The sequence below is a fragment of the Orycteropus afer genome, unplaced genomic scaffold (assembly GCF_000298275.1).
Source record: "Orycteropus afer afer isolate SDZICR_OR568_19922 unplaced genomic scaffold, OryAfe1.0 scaffold00026, whole genome shotgun sequence".
Classification (NCBI taxonomy): domain Eukaryota; kingdom Metazoa; phylum Chordata; class Mammalia; order Tubulidentata; family Orycteropodidae; genus Orycteropus; species Orycteropus afer.
The window spans coordinates 18,818,000-18,837,893 of NW_006921613.1; the positions used below are offsets into that span (position 1 = coordinate 18,818,000).

General features: G+C 41.0%; 1 protein-coding gene across 1 annotated transcript in view; it reads left to right on the forward strand.

The window, feature by feature from the left end:
• The window catches only part of VPS39 (VPS39 subunit of HOPS complex), a 50,879-nt gene that overhangs the window by 29,233 nt on the left and 1,752 nt on the right, over positions 1-19,894 (forward strand). Inside the window, exons 9-23 of the mRNA XM_007935286.1 lie at positions 520-703; positions 5,813-5,933; positions 6,048-6,168; positions 9,714-9,843; positions 11,067-11,209; positions 13,573-13,716; positions 14,190-14,331; positions 14,468-14,554; positions 14,880-14,953; positions 16,217-16,315; positions 17,056-17,173; positions 17,672-17,800; positions 18,421-18,523; positions 18,760-18,805; positions 19,728-19,877. Coding sequence (XP_007933477.1) covers positions 520-703; positions 5,813-5,933; positions 6,048-6,168; positions 9,714-9,843; positions 11,067-11,209; positions 13,573-13,716; positions 14,190-14,331; positions 14,468-14,554; positions 14,880-14,953; positions 16,217-16,315; positions 17,056-17,173; positions 17,672-17,800; positions 18,421-18,523; positions 18,760-18,805; positions 19,728-19,877 — 1,791 coding nt within the window. The remainder of the gene's footprint in view (positions 1-519; positions 704-5,812; positions 5,934-6,047; positions 6,169-9,713; positions 9,844-11,066; positions 11,210-13,572; positions 13,717-14,189; positions 14,332-14,467; positions 14,555-14,879; positions 14,954-16,216; positions 16,316-17,055; positions 17,174-17,671; positions 17,801-18,420; positions 18,524-18,759; positions 18,806-19,727; positions 19,878-19,894) is intronic.

Sequence of the window (19,894 nt, forward strand, 5' to 3'; positions counted from 1 at the left end):
TCTTCTGTGTCTGTGTTAATTGGTTTCCCTTTTCTTTGTTGAAGAGGGTCTGTGCAATCCTTCTGCCTAGTCCGCCATCTTGCCCCGCCCCTCCACATACATGTTTTTGTATAAGCATAAATTTTCATTTCTCTAGGTAAATGCCCAGGAATGGTATTGGGTTATATGTTAACTGCTTATTTAACTTACAAGAAAACCAACAACCAGCAAAGAAAATGGCTGGATCATTGTGCATTCCCACCAGCAGTGCATTAGAGTTCCATTTGCTCTGCATCCTTACCAGCACTTGGTATTGTCAGTTGCCAAGCTAGCTGCTTTTCTCTGTGTTACAGAAAAAGAACACTGGTTCTACATTGTGATAATAAAGTTTGTCTTTCCAAACTCTATAATCTTTCCTTATGCTGAACGAAGACTTACTGGCTTCTTCAGCTTTTGGGTTTTATCTGCATTTTTTTTCCAGGCCATGTTTATGCCTCCAGCCAGTGAATACTAAGTACCTCACTTTGTGTCTTCCTGTAGGTGGATGGAAAGGGATCCATCAAAGAACTCTTCCCAACAGGAAAACAGCTGGAGCCCTTAGTTGCACCTCTGGCAGATGGAAAGGTGGCCGTGGGTCAGGATGATCTCACCGTGGTGCTCAATGAGGAGGGGATCTGCACACAAAAATGTGCCCTGAATTGGACCGACATACCAGTTGCCATGGGTGAGAACCAATAGTAGCTGCATTCCCCACTTTGAGTTGGGGTTGAATGGAGTCCTTGAAGAAGGAGTCCCATTCATCAGCTCTAGCAGAGTTGGGTTAGGTTGTGTCATTCACTCTCAGTTCCCGTTCTTAGAAGTAGATGAATGCTCTAGGGTCATTAAAAACAATATTATGACTTTTGTGGGAAACCCAGTTTTTATATAGAGGAAGAAAACTGTAAGCAGAAATATCCATTTTAAGAAATTATTATTGTTATTGTTACTTGGTAAAACTATCCACAGCAGAACATGCACCCATCTAACAATTCCTATACATACAGTTCAGTGACATTGGTTACAGCCTTCCTGTGGTAATCACCATTCTCACTGTCTCTACCCATACTGCTTTACCACCATTGACTTAGAGATTTACTAACTCCTATAGTTCTCATCTTTTGGTTTTAGGAAGTGATTATTTAGTGACATCTTTATTTTTAAAAACTGTATTTTTCTTCTACCTTTTTTAAAATGATTTTGTTGTATCCTGGACCAAGTAGATTGTGTTTGGAAATTGTACAAAACCCATATTTATTCCTAAAATATACATAACTCAATAAGGAAGGGTTTTTGGTGTGGTGATTATTGTTGCTGCTGTTGTTTTTGTAACTTAGAGATGCAGACTGCACTTAGGTGTCAGTCTCTCTTCCCAAGTGTTTCTGTTGCTATGCCTGCCTCAGGCTCCCCAGTCTGTGTGATGGTGTTTCCTGGAAACATATGACTATCCTGGCAATAACTGATTTCCTGTCAGAAGAGTGAACATTATTAACGTAGTTCCTGCTGTGTCTTTAAGGACTCGAGCTCGGGAGACAAGGATTACGTCTTGGATAAAGAGACACACTGAGGCACTACTTTAAATTGGTTGAGCTGAGAGCTTCAGTAGCCACAGAAAGGGAAGTTAATTGTTTCATAAGCCAGGAGAAGTTTCATTGTGGAAGTAAGATCAGATTAGGCCAGGCAGGGGGTTTGAGTCCTGGCTTAAAGAAATAATGCCCTTTCATTCTAGTCAGAGAGAACAGCTTGAAAATGAGTGGAAATGAAGAAGACATGCTTCCTCCCGAGAGAACATTAAGGAGACTGATGTGGCTGAAACAGGTGGCCTGAATTATGGATGATTAAAATAGGCCGGTTGTTGGAGGTCTATGAAAAGGTCTGAGAGGGCCGTAGATTTTTAACTGGTAGACTGTCTTGATAAATGCATCATGTTCTAGGGCAGTTATTCTGGTGGTGGTTGGAGATGAATAGACCAGAAGGAAGACCAGTCAAAAGGATAGTATTTTGTAAGCCCCTCTCCAAAAAAAAAAAAAACCAACTCACTGCATTGAGACGATTCAGACTCATAGCGACCCCTCCTTGGGCTTGCGAGGCGGTATCACTACAGAAGTAGATTGCCCAGTCTTCCTTCTGAGGAGTGGCTGCTGGGTTAGCAGTCAAATGCCTTCAGCACTATGCCACCAGAGCTCCGTTTAAGGCCCAAGATTCTGTGTATTAACAGGTTTGAGGGGCCAGTAGCTTCAGAAGAGGCTTCATGATGCTCTAGAGCACTTTGTTTTCCTTCCCTCGGAAAAGGAACTTTGGTAGAGTAGAGGAAGATGCATATGACATGCTTAAAGTCTCCAGTATGAGAGTTCCTGTTTAAAAACCTTTGTTCATGGCTCAGGACTTTTAGCAGTGTTTCTCACAAAAATTTCTGTGCCATAAATTTCTGAGGGAAAAAAATACTCTTTTTAGGTAAGGTGGGGAGAATCACCATCTGATAGGCAGAAGCATCAGAATGGTGTACATTCTAAATATCATTTACTTTTCCGCTCTTATCTTTACTCTGTGGCCCAGGTCTCATCAGTCTGACTCCCCTAACTCTGCCATTGTACAAGCTGCTGCCCTTCCTTTCTTCTCTGCCCATTAACATCATGCTCATGTGATAATGCCCTGCTTAGTGGCACTTCCTCTATGAAGTCTTGTCTGATCCTCAGGCAGAATTAGTCACTTCCCCCTTTGTACCTCCAGAGCCCTTTCAGGTATCTCTGTATGGTACCCACACTGTCACAGTAAATTGTACTGAGTCGTTTGTCTTCTTTGCTTGTAAAAGAGGTCCTTGATGTTTTGGTGCACTTTGAATTCTTATTACATACAGGAGTGCCTAAACCATCTCATAGCCTCCTAGTAAATTAATAAGACTAATGCTGCTGAAAAATGAATGGTTATCCCTGTCAGACCTTTCTTGTATGACTGCTGGGCATCGGCCGGACACTGCTAAGTTTATATAAGAGATCCAGAGAACATCTCTCTTGTCAAAGAATTGGGGAGCATTTGATAAAATGTGACAATCAAAAGAGCTCCTATTATAGATTACCTTTTTAATTAGAACCTTTTTAAGTGGACTAGATTAAAAAAGAGATGTTTTACGTATTTAAACAAGTTAACACTAGAAAAAAAATGTACTAACTTTTCAAAATGAGACCAGCCCAAAAAAGAAGAGAAAAAAATCCAAGTACAAAGCAACATGCTTATTATTTTTCAGTTTTTTCCTATTACAAAAGACAACATAATAATAGCAGAGATACTCAAATCAACGGAAATACTATTTAGGCCTGTTTCCTCATTTCTGAGTTCCCTTCCATCTTTGAAACTTTATTGTACTATTTTTTTTTAGAGTGTAAATTGCAAATATGAAAAACTTTTTACCAGGAAATAGATAATTAAGAAAATTCATAGCAAATTAACCTTACTAAGAAAGTATTTTTATGAACATAGTCTTTGAGATTAAATTTCTATATGATAATTATGCCATCTAATGGTTCATTTTTGACTAATTCTTGAAATAATGTGGAATATGTTGTTGTTGTTGTTGTTACGTGCCGTCGAGTTGGACCCAACTCATAGTGACCCTTCCTTGGGTTTCTGAGACAGTATCACTACAGAAGTAGATTGCCCAACCTTCCTTCTGAGGAGTGGCTGGTGGGTTTGAACCACCAACCTTCTGGTTAACAGTCAAGTACCTTAGACACTATGCTACCAGAGCTCCCAATATGTTATTTTTAAGTTGATGAAATTATATTTAATGTCCTATAAACTAAAACCAAACTGCGTATCATCTAACCAATTCTGCCTCATACCAACCTCTATTGGGTTTCCAAGGCTGTAAATCTTTATGGAAAGAAACTGCCTTGTCTTTCTTCTGCAGAACAGTTGGTGGATTTGAACTACTGACCTTTTGATTAGCAGCCAAATTCCTGAACCACTATACCACCAGAGCTCCTTTAATTTTCTATAACTATATTCCATATTAGGAGCTCTGGTAGCATAGTGGCTAAGACACTTGACTGCTAACCAGAAGGCTGGCGGTGCAAACCCACCAGCCACTCCTCGGAAGGAAGGTTGGGCAATCTACTTCCGTAGTGATACTGCCTCGGAAACCCAAGGAGGGGTCACTATGAGTCGGGTCCGACTCCACGGCACATAACAACAATAACAATGTATTCCATATTATTTCAAGAATTAATCAAAAATGAACCACTAGATGGTATAATAAATAGTTTCTTAGTAAGGTTAATTTGCTATGAATTTTCTTAATTATCTATTTCCTAGTAAAAAAGTTTTTCATATTTGCAATTTAATATATATACCTCCATATATATATATATATATATATATATATATATATAAAACCAAACCCACTGCCACCAAGTCAATTCTGACTCATCAGTCATTCCAAGGCTGTAAATCTTTATTGAAACAGATTGCTTCATCTTTCACCCATAGAGCAGTTGGTGGGTTTGAACCAGTGACCTTCTGGTAGCCAAATGTCTTACCCACTACACTAGTAGAGCTTCTTTAATGTACTATAAATGACAGTAAATTTATTTCAAAGGTCATTGATCTTCATTCAGAATTATTCTGAGTTTTAGCATTTGAAAGGATTTGTTTTGTGTTGCTTTTTTTCTAAATTCCCTCTGTTTATGTTAAATCTCCTTTGCCATGAAAATACCAAACCAAACCAAACCCATAGCTGTCCAATGGATTCCAACTCACAGTGACCCTATAAGGTATAGTAGGACTGCCCTATAGGGTTTCCAAGGCTGTAATCTTTACAGAAGCAGACTGCCTCATCTTTTTCCCATGGAGCAGCTAGTGGGTTTGAACTGCTGACCTCTAGCAGTTAGCAGCCGAGTACTTAACCTCTGTGGCACCATACACCCTTTGAAACAAAAGACTTTCCTTGCAAGGATTTTTTGGTTCAATCACTTCTGCTTTTCATATACTGAAATCTTTAGCCCTTACATGGTATTGATCTGCTGAATTCAGCATTCTAAGCTTTGGACTGTCACATGCCTGTCAAAAGTACAGGAAGAAAGAATAGATATAGTTAATGTTATTTTCAAAAAGATGGAGGAAGAATAATTGGGGACAAGGGTGTAACCCAAGAATTTAAATGGGATCTTTTTTCAACAAGAGTAAATTTAGAGTCATGGATAGTTGAATGAAAGTATTTTATCAGGTGCATGTAATCGAGGAAAACAGTCACAAGTGTCAGGTAGGAAATGAGTACATTGAGAATTCCATCCAGATACCTTCTCTGTGAACCAGCAAGCATAAAGTAGATTTTTGCATCTTTTTCCTGTGAAATTTTCCAGCAGAACAACATTGAGTGGAAATGTGGAACTCTCCCTCAGCATAATTTTAGGGAAGGTGTTACTTCCTCTTGCCCTTTCTAAGAGAATGCAGGAAGAGGTTATGGAACCTGTTCTCCCATTGTTGGTTGCTAGGGGCAACTGAAAAAGGAGCAAGTGAAACTTTCATCCAGTTTTTTGGGAGAAGCAGCAGGAGTGGATCAGATCACTCTCAGTAAAGCTGGATGCATCCTTTTTGTGCAGGTGACTAGTCTTAGCATCATTCAGTCAAAGCAACTTCTTTTTCTTTCTGTATCATTGTAGGATCCTGGTTTGGTGTTTGACTAGTGGGCTATATGGGGATCCAATTTCAATGCAGCTTTGAACAGGCATCTGAAAACATTCCATGAATAATCCAAAGCCACAGACCAGAACTGCATCACAACATGTTCTCTCTTACACAGAGCACCAGCCTCCCTACATCATTGCAGTGCTGCCTCGGTATGTAGAGATCCGAACACTTGAGCCAAGGCTTCTGGTGCAGAGCATTGAATTGCAGAGGCCCCGTTTCATTACCTCGGGAGGGTAAGGAATTCTGTTCTTTACTGTGGTTGCTGTATTATTCCAAAGCATTACAAACCCCTAGGTGTCACCATCCAGCCTGTTCTCCTTTGCTAATATTCTTATTCCTGCCTGCAGATCAAACATTATCTATGTGGCCAGCAATCATTTTGTTTGGAGACTCATTCCTGTCCCCATAGCAACCCAAATCCAACAGCTTCTCCAGGACAAGCAGTTTGAATTGGCTCTGCAGCTGGCAGTAAGTCTTGTTCCTCAGGTTTGGTTGTGAGTCTGCCTTCCTCAGTGCTTTCAGAAGTAGGTGGTTTTGGTTTGGATGTTCATACTTGGTGTGGAATAGTAGAATAACTACAGAGCTGAAAGTCAGCAGGCTTGTATTCCAGGTTTGACTGTGCCATAGAATATCTGTGTAACTCTCAGTCATTCTGCTTTCTCAGTTTGCTTAGCTGTCAAATGTAGAATGAATGGCAGTGATAATAACAGCCTCATAAAATTAATTTATGACTAAAGTAATTTAATAGATATGATATAGCCTTACAAAATTGAAGGCATTGCAGACTTTTTAGTAACAATCAGAAATGTAAGATTACATTTTTGTCCCTAAAATTATGCTAAGGGAAAGACTTCTACATTTCTGGTTGAATGCAACATCTAGCAAGCCTCTTGAAATCCCTTTCAACAGTAGGCTGCAATGTTTGGCCTTCTGTAGATACATTGAACCTCCCCCCCCCAAAAAAAAAAAAAAACTGTTGCATTCTCCGGGCTGCAATCTTAATATTTATTATGGCTACTGTCCTTTAATGTTTACATGGGATATTGTTCACAGCAAAATAGGAACCGTGCCCTTATTCCAGTCATGCTTCTGTTGCCAAACACTTCCTGGAGATTGACTTTAGAGTCTGTGTCTCAGGGATGATTATTATCAGCTGTAGAGGGTGGATTTGATTTTACAAAATAACCAAAGGTCATTCTGAGTCTATTCTAGCAAGCCTAACCTAGTCAGACAATGGCTAATGTAGGTAAGAGAGAAGATGTTTTTATGAAGGTAACAGTAGTAAAACTTAATTCCTAGGGTAATGTGTAAGTTGCTTCTGAAAGGAGAAAAGTGACTATATTTTTTTAGGTATAAATATGTATATAGTCACCTGTGGTGACTACTTCTGAAGAACAGCATTTATTTATTTAACTTTTTATTGTAATTTGGGTGAAAGTTTACAGAGCAAATTAGTTTTCCATTCAACAATTCATGCACATTTTGTTTTGTGCCATTGGTTTCAATCCCCACAATGTAACAGCACTCTTCCCATTTGCTCCCTGTGTTTACCGTTGCCATTCGTCCTTCTTTTATTATCCCTTCCTGTTTCTGAGCATTACCCTTGGGCAAATGCTGCCCTTTTGGTCTCGCGTGATTGATTATTCTCAGCAGTGTATACCTCCCAGGTTTACCTCATAGGTCTGTCTGTTGTTTGGCTGAAAGTTAGCCTTGAGGGAAGAACAGCATTTATTTTGGATGTATAAGTTCTGAATTTAAAACAAAAATCCAGTCTTAATTGTTAAACATAGTTAATATCCCATAAAGTTTATTTCCTTCTTGGGGCACTTAGTTTCAACATACTCTATTTTTACCCCCTCATGCATTCTCTTCTATTATTTTATTTTAATTTATATTTTTACTTTTTTAAGTAGTGTAATGAATTCTCACAAACCCATCATCCTACCCAAGAAGCATAACTCATATCTTTTTGTGCTCTTCTCCTCCCCAGCCCTTGGCCTCCTCTCTGGACACAACCATTGTCCTGCATTTTGTATTTATCATTCTTAAAAAAATGTTTTGTTTAAACTTTTATGTATATATGTATATGTATGCTTAAATATATTTAGTTTTTGAACTTAAAGTGTATCATCTAGTACAAAGTTGCCTTAGTGTCTCCTTCTCAGCAGGAAGGTCTTAGGGTCTTTTAGCACTTGTCAGGCTGCAGTTGTCTTTTTAATCTTTGGTAGAGGAGAGACTAATGAAGTCCCATTTTCCCTTCTCTCTTCTAGGCTCGTGCTTAGTGTGTGCCCTCTTCTTATGACAAAAGAAGGTTGACATCATCTTAGCCTGCAGCCTATCTTTTATTTAAATAGATTTAAAAAAAAACTCCATGAAACTTTCAGAGGGCATTTACATACTAACTCTGATGTTGACAAAGCATAGAACAAAATGTTAGAGAAGGGACAGTTCACTGTGGGGGTAAAAGGTACCCCAAGTTTGAATACTTGAGTCAACACTTTAAGGGTAGATAAGATTAGGATCAGGAAGGAGCACAGGAGAGCTGTCAGGCTTATTGAAGAAAAGGAAGGAGTTAAAGATGTGAAAACAAGTATGGCACATTCCAGGGCATTTGGAGCCCATCCTGACTGGAGCTGAAGGTGTGTTTTGAATGTCTGGGAAGTAAGTTAGAGAGGAGTCTGGTCCCAGGTTATGAAAACCTTAGAGCACCAAGCAGGGCAGCTTAGATCAGATGTGGCCACACAATTATGATCTGGACTAGGGTGGTGGCAGCAGAAAAGGAAGTGGAAGGAAGGGAAGAAATGAGAGAGATTTTGAAAGAGAAAATTCAGTTTGTTAAAGGTTGGTTAGGGAGTTATGGTAGTGTAGTGCCTAAGGGATTTGACTGCTAACCAGAAAAGGCTGGTGGTTCAAACCCACCAGCCACTTCTCGGAAGGAAAGTTGGGCAGTCTCCTTCCGTAGTGATACTGCCTCGGAAATCCAAGAAGGGGTCGCTATGAGTCGGGTCCGACTCTACAGTGCATAACAACAACAACAACAACAAAGATTGGTTAAAAAGGATGTAAGGAAAAAGTAAGGATGTAAGGAAGAAACAATGATAATAGCTACTGTTTATTTAGTTTTTATTTATTTATTATTTTTTTGTGTGTGATTTGGGTGCAAGTTTGCAGAGCAAATTCGTTTTCCATACAGCAGTTCATCCACATTTTGTTTCATGACATTGACTGCAATTTCACAAAGGAACAACTCTCTTCCCACTTCCCCCCTGTAGCCGCCTCTTCCCTGTGCTGTTTATTTAGTTTTCATTGTGAGCAGGTCCTTTCTCAAATGCAGTGCCAGCTGTGCCAAAGATCTCTCACTCCATGAGCATGCTGTGTGTTCGTTGTCAGTTTAGCACCTTGCACGTGTGCTGTCGTCTTTGCCTGGAATGCTCTCCTCTTCCCCACCTCATCTGTCACCTACACAGCTTCATCAAACTAACTCCAGCTCAGCCTTTATGTCTCAGTTTAGATTCCTCTCAGAATGGCTCCCTGCTGCACCACTCAGGTTGGATTGGGTTTCCCTCTTACGTGTTCTGTCATCACACTTACTTTATTTTGTTTTGTCAGGGTTTTTTATTGTTTTTAAACTAAACTCTAGAGTTCATTCAGATTTCACTAGTTTTTCCATTAATATCCATTTTCTGTTCCAGAATCAAATCCAGGATGTCACATTACATTTAGTTGTCATGTCTCCTTATTGTCTGGTCTGTGATAGTTTCTTTGTTTTTCCTGACCGTGACTGTTTGGAGTTTTGAGGAATACTGGTCAGGTATTTTGTAGAAACCCTATTGTATTTTAATTGTATAGTTACTTATCAGTCTTATAGTTAGACAGGGAACTGTGGCTGTAGGTACTATGTAGCTGTTTTGTACACTTAGGCACTTATACCTCCTAGGATATTGTCTGACACCTAGTAGGTACTACGTAAATATTTGTTGAGTGAGCCCTTGCCTCTCCTATTCCCTGATTAGGAAATGAAAGATGATTCCGACAGTGAAAAGCAGCAACAGATTCATCACATCAAGAACTTGTATGCCTTCAACCTCTTCTGCCAAAAGCGCTTTGATGAGTCCATGCAGGTGTTTGCTAAGCTTGGCACAGGTAACAAGTGGTTGTGGCCTTGGGATGAGGAACTAATGGAGGGAGGGGGAACTGGAAGGGATAGGGAGAAATGATACTAGACTTCTAAAAATGGGGAAAGTTGGTACAGGGGGAAGGGTTAAGTTACTGTGGCAGTTCCACTATTCTAATGTCTCCCCAAAGAGACACTGAGATGGTGGTACACTGACAACAGAGGCCCCAACTGAGTTTATTCAGAGGAAGGATGGGAGACATTTATCAATTTGAGGCTGCCCAGCATCCATCCCTGTTCTTGACAGCAACTTAGTTCCTTTTCTCAGGACCGAGGTAACAATATTTACTGTCTTGGCAGTGTAAGGCTGATTCAGTTTCACATTATTATAAGCACTCGGTAGTATAGCATAGAAAAAAAATTTTTTTTCACTAATTAAATGGGAGGAGTTCTGGTAGCTTAGTGCCTAAGGCACTTGACTGCTAACCAGAAGGCTGGCAGTTCAAACCCACCAGCCACTCCTTGGAAGAAAGCTTGGGCAGTCTACTTCCATAATGATACTGTCTCGGAAACTCAAGGAGGGGTCGCTATGAGTCGGGTCCGACTCGATGGCACATAACAACAATAATTAAATGGGTATAAAATTGCCACCTCTTGACATTTTTAATGTGTGCTGCTTGATTCTTAATGTAGTAGAACATTATCCTACTTACTTAGATTCTTCTTTTGTCAGTTGTTATGTCTTTTGCCCGTGTAGCAAGTAAAGTCTTATATTTTATTACCAATTTGTATGAATTTGTTTTATATAGTCAACATATTACCCCTTTTGCCATATATGCTGCAAATATATTCTCTGACCTTTTTTTTTTTGTTGTTGTTATTGTTTTAATAATACTCCCATTTTGATATATACATTTCCTACTGTTAAGTTTTTGATATCTTATCAGATTTTCTTTGGATATTTATTCTCCTCTACCTTTGAGAGTTAATAGTCACTTCTAATTCTGTTTATGTGTCTTTGTCTTAGATTATACCATTATGTCATTTTTTTTGACATTTTAGTAAAATATACATACAAAAATGTACATATTCAATCATACATATACAGTTTGTGGAATTTTCATGAACTTAGAGTCATTTCTTTGAATAAATCATTCTGGAAGTTATTTGTTATAGTAATCTTGTTTTAATTTATTTTATCCTTAAATTGCTGAGCTGCTTTACAGAGGAATCATGTTTCCCTTCCATGTAGATCCCACCCATGTAATGGGCCTGTACCCTGATCTGCTGCCCACAGACTACAGGAAACAGCTGCAGTATCCTAACCCACTGCCTGTGCTTTCTGGGGCTGAATTGGAGAAGGCTCATTTAGCTCTGATTGACTACCTGACACAGGTAGGTATGATGTAGGGGTGTATAAAGAATTTATCTAGAAGTTCCAGTACCTCTGTCTCTGTGCCAGGAAATGAAGGGCCTTGTGTAATGTTCAAACTCAAAACTCCAAACTCACTGCTGTTGAGTCAGATCCAACTCATCGTGACCCCTCCTTGGGTTTCTGAGGCCGTATCTCTATGGAAGTAGATTGCTTAGTCTTTCTTCCGAGGAGTGGCTAGTGGGTTTGAACAGCCAGCCTTCTGATTAGCAGTCAGATGCCTTAGGTACTACTCCACCAGAGGTCCCAGGCACTCCATAAATGAATACTCTAGAAGTCTGAGGTGGGGCACAGTTTCTCTCTGCCTTCTCAACAGTACTGCTGAGGTATTTTTTTGTTTTTTAATTTTTTAAATCAAATCTGGCTAAGTAGGAAATACACTTGATACCTAGTGAATTCACATTCAACTGCCATAGGATATAAAAAGGATAAATTTTTTGGTAGAAAAGAGTAAATATTTTAAAGCAAACTTTTTTGTAAAAATACATACTTTTTGAAAAAATGCCTGCTCTATGCAGAAAACTTGGAAGACACAGAAAAGTACAAAGTAAAAATACAAATCATCTGTAATGCTACCACCTAGAAATACATAACTAATATTTTAGTGTTATCTTTCTAGACTTTTATATGTATTTATGAATACATTTTTGTTTATTTTTTGTTTATTTATCACTAACAGATATCAAACTTTTTGAGTGTTACGGCTTGCTTTTTATATGTAGTCTTATGTTATAAAAGTTCTTCCCTGTCAATAAATACTCTTCTACAATATGTTTTTTTGGGGAGTGATGTATTTGGATTTAAATATTTTTCTATGTACTGTTAAAGTCAGAGAAATGAAATTTTAAAGTCAATTAAGACTAACATCTCCATCAAAACCTCGTAGCATCTAACCTCTGTCACAGAAAGCTATTGTTTATTTTCCTGTGGACCCATTCAGAGTTGGATAATTTAATTATTTTTCTCTCTGTAAATGTTCAGTAGACCTTTGTGAGAAGTCCCTGGACAGGCACTGAGTAGGATGACTGGGCAAATTTCTAATGCTGGTTTCCTGCCACCTGCTTCTGGATCAGTGGGTATCCAGCAGGTCTGCTCAGGCATGGATAGCCTTAGCACTTCTTTGATGTTGGGCTCCTGGGGTACTGAGCTGTGTCTGGCAGCCTGCAAGGGGAGAACACCAACTTGCCTCTGCCTGGATTCTCTGTGGCCCATGTGGCAAGAGAAAGGTTCCTGGGGCACATGTCTCCCAAAGCCGTGGCATTATAAAAGGCCCTCTACTGACAATATCTTAGCTTTAGGAATCCAGGCATGTGTTCTTCCCTAGCCTTCTCCACTGATGTTTGAATACGTGAAGGTAGCCAACATTGGTATTGTTCCAGAAAGATAGTAGAGCAGATAAGACTGGTCTTTGCCAGAGACAAAAGGGTACGAACTGGTTGATTCCAATTTCATGAATTCTGGACTTGGCTAAAACTAATTTATCGTGATATAAAACAGATCAGGGTGATAGAAATGTTCTATTCCTTGATTGAGGAGGTGGCTACATCAAAGTATCAAAGTGCATGAAACATATACTTCAGAGGGATACGTTTTAGTGTATATAAATTGTGCCTTAAAGTTGACTTAAAAGAATAAAAAAACACGGTCTTTGGATCAGACAGATGCTGGGTTGAATCCTGCCTCTACCATTCACGAGGTATCTTAACTGTATCTTGGGTTCTTCACCTGTAAAATAGGGATAATGATCCCTGTGTTTGTTTTAGATTTAAAATACTATAATGTATGATGTGCTTGACACAGTGCCTAGTATGCAAAAAATACTCAATTGATGGTTGTCATTGTATGTGGGCAATTTGGCAGTCATCTGTTTAATCCCTGATAAGAATTGTAATGCTAATGTGAGATCAGGGTGGATAGGTGTGAGCTGATTTGGAGTTTTGGACTAGTAGAAGAATGAGTAAATCTGTCTTGGAAGAAATGCAGTTGGAATACTCCTTAGAAGTGAGAGTGGCCAGACTTCATCTCTCATACTTGGTCATGTTGTCAGAAGGGACCAGTCCTTAGAGAAGTGTATCATGCTTGGCAAAGTAAAGGGTCAGCAGAAAAAGGAGAAGCCCCTCAGTGAGATTGATTGACACAGTGGCTATAATGATGGGCTCAAACATGGCAGTGACTGTGAGGATGGTGCAAGAGTTTTGTTCTGTTGTACATAGGGTCACTGTGAGTCAGAACTGACTTGCCAGCACCTAGCAACAACAACAATAGTAGTTGAGGTGATAAAGTAGGATTTAGTCCTGGCCTTGACCCTCATTTTTGGTCTTCGCAGAAACGAAGTCAACTGGTAAAGAAGTTGAATGACTCTGATCACCAGTCTAGCACCTCCCCACTCATGGAAGGCACTCCTACCATCAAGTCGAAGAAGAAGCTGTTGCAAATCATTGACACCACCCTGCTCAAGTGCTACCTCCACGTGAGTTAATTGAACATTTAGAGGTACCCAGAATCCTCCATTCCCCTAAAACTCTGGAAAAGTGGAAGGGGACACTGTACTTTGGAGTAAAGTAAAATCTTTGGTGAAGGAACTACCTAGTCTTTGATACCTGTGAGTTTCTTGGAATTAAGAGAATAAGGCAAAACATTGATCTAGAATCTCACAGTGAGCTGTTTTTCTTGGTAGGATTGTAGTTAATGCTACAAGGTAAACAAGGAGAGTGTTTCCGCAACGAAAATATCCTCTTCCCCTCATAAAAAGTAAAACACAGTCTGAGAAAGTGCACAGATGCACTACAAAAGCCACTATTTCTACAGTCCTGAATAAGAGGGTGTTTTGCTTTCTCTTGCTTGTATTACATCCCTAGCCATTCAGGCCAGAGGAGGCCTGGGCTGGGTAAGGGTGGGACTCCCCAGGCAGCAGTTTCCACTAAAGTGCTACTTCCTCTGTAGACAAATGTGGCCCTGGTGGCCCCCTTGCTTCGTCTGGAGAACAATCACTGTCACATCGAAGAGAGTGAGCATGTGCTGAAGAAGGCACACAAGTACAGTGAACTGATAATCCTGTATGAAAAGAAGGGGCTTCATGAGAAAGGTAACTGGAGAAGAGCTTAGTTCTGGGATGTCTCTTTTATGCTGACAGGGGATGCCTGCTAGGGTGTGAGAAATCTCACATGGGTGTGTGCCTTCTGGGAGAGGCTCATGGCCTTGTTCTTGGGCTTCATGGCCAGCTCTCCAGGTGCTGGTGGACCAGTCCAAGAAAGCAAACTCCCCTCTGAAAGGCCATGAGAGGACAGTGCAGTACCTGCAACATCTGGGTAAGTTCAGCTTTCGAAAGGGGAAATGGGAAAGGCTCATGTTCAGTTGTACCTGGTCTTTGTTTCTGATGCTTGCCGGTCAGTCCCTCCTTCCATTATGTTTACTCAACCTTGTTCCTTCAGTTGGGGTAGAAATCCCCCAGGGGTCTAACCATGACAGCCCCTTGGTGTGTAACCACCCTTGTAGAGTCAGACAACCCTCAGGGGCTGGTGATTGGGCAGAGCTCTTTTCTCTGGAAAATCAAACCCGGGACTCCCTGCAAGCTTTCCCAGTACTGTGGGCAGGTGGACTTCAGCTGCTGACAAGTCTTAACTCTTCCTATAGGCACAGAAAACCTGCATTTGATTTTTTCCTACTCAGTGTGGGTGCTGAGAGACTTCCCAGAAGATGGCCTGAAGGTAGGTCACAGGACTCCCTCTGATTTATCTGCTTACCACTGTTTGTCCCAGTTCCATTTGGGGCGGCGATGGGTGGAGGGAGAGGATAGATTCATGGAGTTTCCTCTAGTTTGAGGGAGTAGAATGGGGAACTTCAGACTACAGTGTAGTCTAGTGGAGGAGCCTTCCATGGGTGCAGGGACCTAGGATTTAGTGTTGTACACACTAATTAGGTGTATGAGCTTGTCCCCTCTGTTAAAATAAAGGGCTGTATCCAAATACCACCCTCTTTTTTTTTTTTAATTTTTATTGTGTTTTGGGTGAAAGTATACAGAGCAAATTCATTTTCCATATAGCAGTTCTTTCACATTTTGTTTCAATATTGACTGCAATTCCCCCACAGTGTAACAGCTCTTTCCCACTTCCTCCCTGTAGTTACTTCTTCCCTGTGTCCTTCCCTCCCATGCACTCCCACTCTCACGAGTTGTCTCCTTGTGCAAACACTGTCCTTCTGTTCTCCTATGATTGATCGCTCCAAGGAATACATCTACCTGATGTAAATGTTCACTGCATATGCCTGTCTGTTGTTTGACTAGAGGCCATAGGAGTGAATTCAGTCCCAGACCTGAAGGTAACTAACTAAGGGCCATAGTCTCAGGGGTCTCATCAGGCTCTATCAGACCAGTAAACCTGGTCTTTTTTTTTTTTATGATTTTGAGTTTAGTTTTGTTTCACATTGTTTGCCCAATCTATCCAGGATCTCCTGCACTGATCCCTTCCCCAGTGGTTGACAGTGGTAGCCAGGCGCCATCTAGTTCTTCTGGTCTCATGGTCATACAGGCTGAGGATTGCATGGTGTGCTAGTCCCTTGGACTAATTGTTCCCATGTGTCTTTGGTTTTCTCCATTCTTCTTTGCTCCAGATAAGGAGAAACCCATTGTTGCATCTGGATGGTCACTTGCAAGCTTTAAGATCCCAGTCACTACTCACTAAAATAGGATGTAGAACAGTATTTTTGTGTAGTATGTTATGCTGATTGAGCTTGATATCCCCTGCAACCATGGTCCTGAGCCCACAAGTCGAACACTCGTTCCCTCAGGGTGGTTGGCTTGGCTAAGAAGTTATCATGACATTGCCCCTTGTTAGCTCTATTATATATCCAAATGCCTTCTTACAAGCCCTTCTCCTTCCAAATGTTTGTCTACTTGATTCCTACATGTGTGCATGTGTGTGGCCATATTGCAGTCCGATGTTCTGCTGCTAGAACAGTGGTTTGTTTGACAGATATTTACTGAAGATCTCCCAGAGGTGGAGTCTCTGCCACGAGATCGAGTGCTCGGCTTCTTAACAGAGAATTTTAAAGGCCTAGCTATTCCCTATCTGGTAAGAGATGTTTTTGGTCTAAACTCAAAAGCTTCAAACCTGGGAACTTAGATTATACTGCATAGTTTCATCATTGGGTAGTTCACATTGGGGTTTGTGTCATTTTTCACTTGAGCATTGGCAGAAGGGGGTTATTACAACTTCTCAAGAAAGGATCCCCAGTAGACCAAACTAGAAATGTTGCTTTTTGATGATACCTTCTAACTGTAGGTAATGAGAATGGTGTTTGACAAAAAAAATTTCAAAGCCACATTTGTATAACCAGACTTAACTGTGACCACAGGACAGTCAAATAGTTTTTAAGTGCCAGAATGCAAATACTTAATTTTAATTACATGGGGTAATATAAGAATTTGGAAGATTTGGGTACAAAATCAATAAAAGGAGTTTAGACAGGAAATCAAGAAAATAATTCCTGATGTTGCTGGATTGCATTGTGAAATTTCCCAGTGATTATAGAAGTGTGCTGTCACTTGGTAGTGGGAGAAAAATGTGGCAGTCTGCTTCCATAAAGATTACGGCCTTAGAAACCTTATGGGGCAGTTCTACTCTGTGCTTTGGGGTTGCTATGAGTCAGAATCAACTGAATGGGTAATGGGTAATCCCCTGGCAATCTTTGCAGTTTAATTAGGAAATAATCTGTATGAGACCTATTAGGCCTTAGACAGTATGAGGAAGATTGGTTGACTGAACCAGGTCAAAACATCGAGGGTACCAGGCAGACCTGTATCTTGCCCCAGGAACACGTCATCCACGTATGGGAGGAGACGGGCTCTCGGTTCCACAACTGCTTGATCCAGCTGTACTGTGAGAAGGTACAAGGTCTGATGAAGGAGTACCTCCTGTCCTTCCCTGCAGGTACCAGTTCTCATAGAAAGCTGATCAACCCCAGGTCTTAGAGGCAAGCACAGAGCTGAGGATGTGATGTGTGGTGTTGGGAAGCAGAACTCACCCTTCTTTATGGGCCCAGGTGGGTAGGCAGTTCTTTAGAGGAGTCCAGAAAGCTGAGCAGCCCCACCGAGGAGTGTCAGATTCAGGAGCTACTGCCTAGATCTGGACATCTCTGAGCATCACTGGGAGTTACCCTGGGGAAGGTGGGAGGATCAGATCTGTCTGTAAGGTGACAGCTATGCTGATAAGAAACAGGTTTGCCTACCAGAGTGTTTCTGTATTCAGCATGTGTTTTAACCTCAAGCTGATATTTTGGAATCATGTAAAGACCATAAACTAAGAGAAGTTCAACTGAAAGCTTCCTCAGCCTTATGGTAACATCATGGAACCCTTCCTCTTATTTGTGCCACTTCCCACATTGCTGCCTGATGGCATTCTCTCATGTGGAGGTTGTTCTCCTTAAAGGCAAAACTCCAGTCCCTGCTGGAGAGGAAGAGGGAGAGCTGGGGGAATACCGGCAGAAGCTTCTTATGTTCTTGGAGATTTCCAGCTACTATGATCCAGGCCGGCTGATCTGTGATTTTCCTTTTGATGGTGAGTGTCTGGCTTGTGGCCAGAAGCCCCTTCAGCTGAAAATAATATATTATTTTACAGTTCTTTAGCCCTCCAGAAGTTGAGGTCTTCAGGCCAGTGCTCCTGTTTTGCCTTGTCTGAAGACTCACTTTTGTTTCATAACTGAAACACTTTTATCCCCATGACGGGGTGTGAACCACATGCTAATTGATGGCCAAGTTGAAACCTGTTTATCGCTGCAGTTGGCCAACTTCCTTGTTCTGCAGTTTTTGCAAGTTGGCATAATTTGTCTGAAAAAGTGATGTGTAAGCTCTATGACGGCAGAGACCAAGTGTTTGCTTACCTTATTGAAGTACCTAGCACGTCATGGATGCTTGTCATGCATTTGGCTATTGAATGAGTGTTCTTACGCAATTTTTAAGTGAGCACGAAAAAGATGAGATAAAATATCTCCTAAAATAGCCTCTTTCTGCTTTCTAAAATGTTGGTAATTTTTTACCTTAAGAAAATCTCAAGTAATAAAAATTATACTCTCTTCTATTTTATATTGCTCTGATAATCCATTTTTCTAATAGCCTAGTCTCTGACCTTGTGCTTATATAATGGTGGTGATAGTTCCCTATATTCCATTTTCCTTATAGGCCTTTTAGAAGAGCGAGCTCTTCTCTTGGGGCGCATGGGGAAACATGAACAAGCCCTCTTCATCTATGTCCACATCTTGAAGGATACCAGGATGGCTGAGGAGTAAGTTGACCTGTTATCCCACCTCCAGAGCACCTAAATAAGGCCCTGGAGAGAGGTGAGAAGTATGAGAGATCTAGAGAGCCATCTCCCCACCACTGTGCAACAGGGGTGAGACTTGCCCCTGTGCTGGCCCTTGTTTTTCCTGGTTATCTTTAGAAAGCTCATGGAGGTGCCATTGGTGACCTCTCCTTTGGGGCAGCCCCTCCAGCCTTGTCTCACCACTTTCTCCCTTACAGGTATTGCCACAAGCATTATGACCAAAACAAAGATGGCAACAAAGATGTAAGTAGTGACTTTGGCCCTACGGAGCATGTATGCATTTGACTGCCTCTCCTAGTGTATCCAACCCCATTGGTTTAGCTACAGGTGACACTGGTGTCCGTTGCTGCAGTAAAACAGAGCATGGTGGTTCTGGGCTGGTTGATTTTGTGTTTGTGTACTGAGAGGCAGGGTGCCCATATGTCCGTGGTTTGCTTGGGATTGTCCTGGTTTACACTTGTTGTCTCAGCATAATTATTGCTAGCACCCCTGCCCCTTTACTCTGGGAAAAAAAGGCCTGATTTGTTTTATAAATTATGTGGTCAGCCTAGTGAGGAGGAATGTCTGGTGGTTCAGATAAGGCTCACGTGTACTGTGTCTAGAAACATGGTTTTGTCAATGTGTAAAGACATTTTTGGTTGTTGCCACTGCCATCTATTTAGTGATTAGAGGCCAGAGATGCTACTATACAATGCACAGGTCAACCACACAACAAAGAATTTATCCAGCCCAAGATCTAGTAGTGCTGAGGTTGTAAAACCCTGTGGTAGGGATACCAGTAGAAAGTGGGGCATCTCCTGTTGGGCTGATCCTCACCTGCTAAACTGTAGCTTTCAAAGCCCAAAGCATGTGAGAAATCTTTCTGAGTCATTATGTGGCATCGACCCTTTGTAAACTGCAAAATATTAAACAAGTACAAGGCATTTGTTTTTGTCTCTCAGAAAAAAAATCTTTCATTTTTAACATTTTTATTTGGCAGTGTGATTTCACCAGTATCTTTGAAAAGATGACAAGTGATGAGTTTTAAATGCTCTTGATAACTGTTACTTTAGACTAACCCAACCTCTTTAATCTTTAGACATGGTCAGTGTTGGGGTTGTTCTGGAAAAGTTGCTGCTGGGCCACTGGGGCCCTAAAGTGTGTGGCTTGTATCTCTGTGAGGCAGGTATATCTGTCCCTGCTTCGGATGTACCTGTCACCCCCCAGCGTTCACTGCCTGGGGCCAATCAAGCTGGAACTGCTGGAGCCACAAGCCAACCTCCAGGCTGCCCTGCAGGTCCTTGAGTTGCACCACAGCAAATTGGACACCACCAAGGTCAGCAGTTCTTCTCA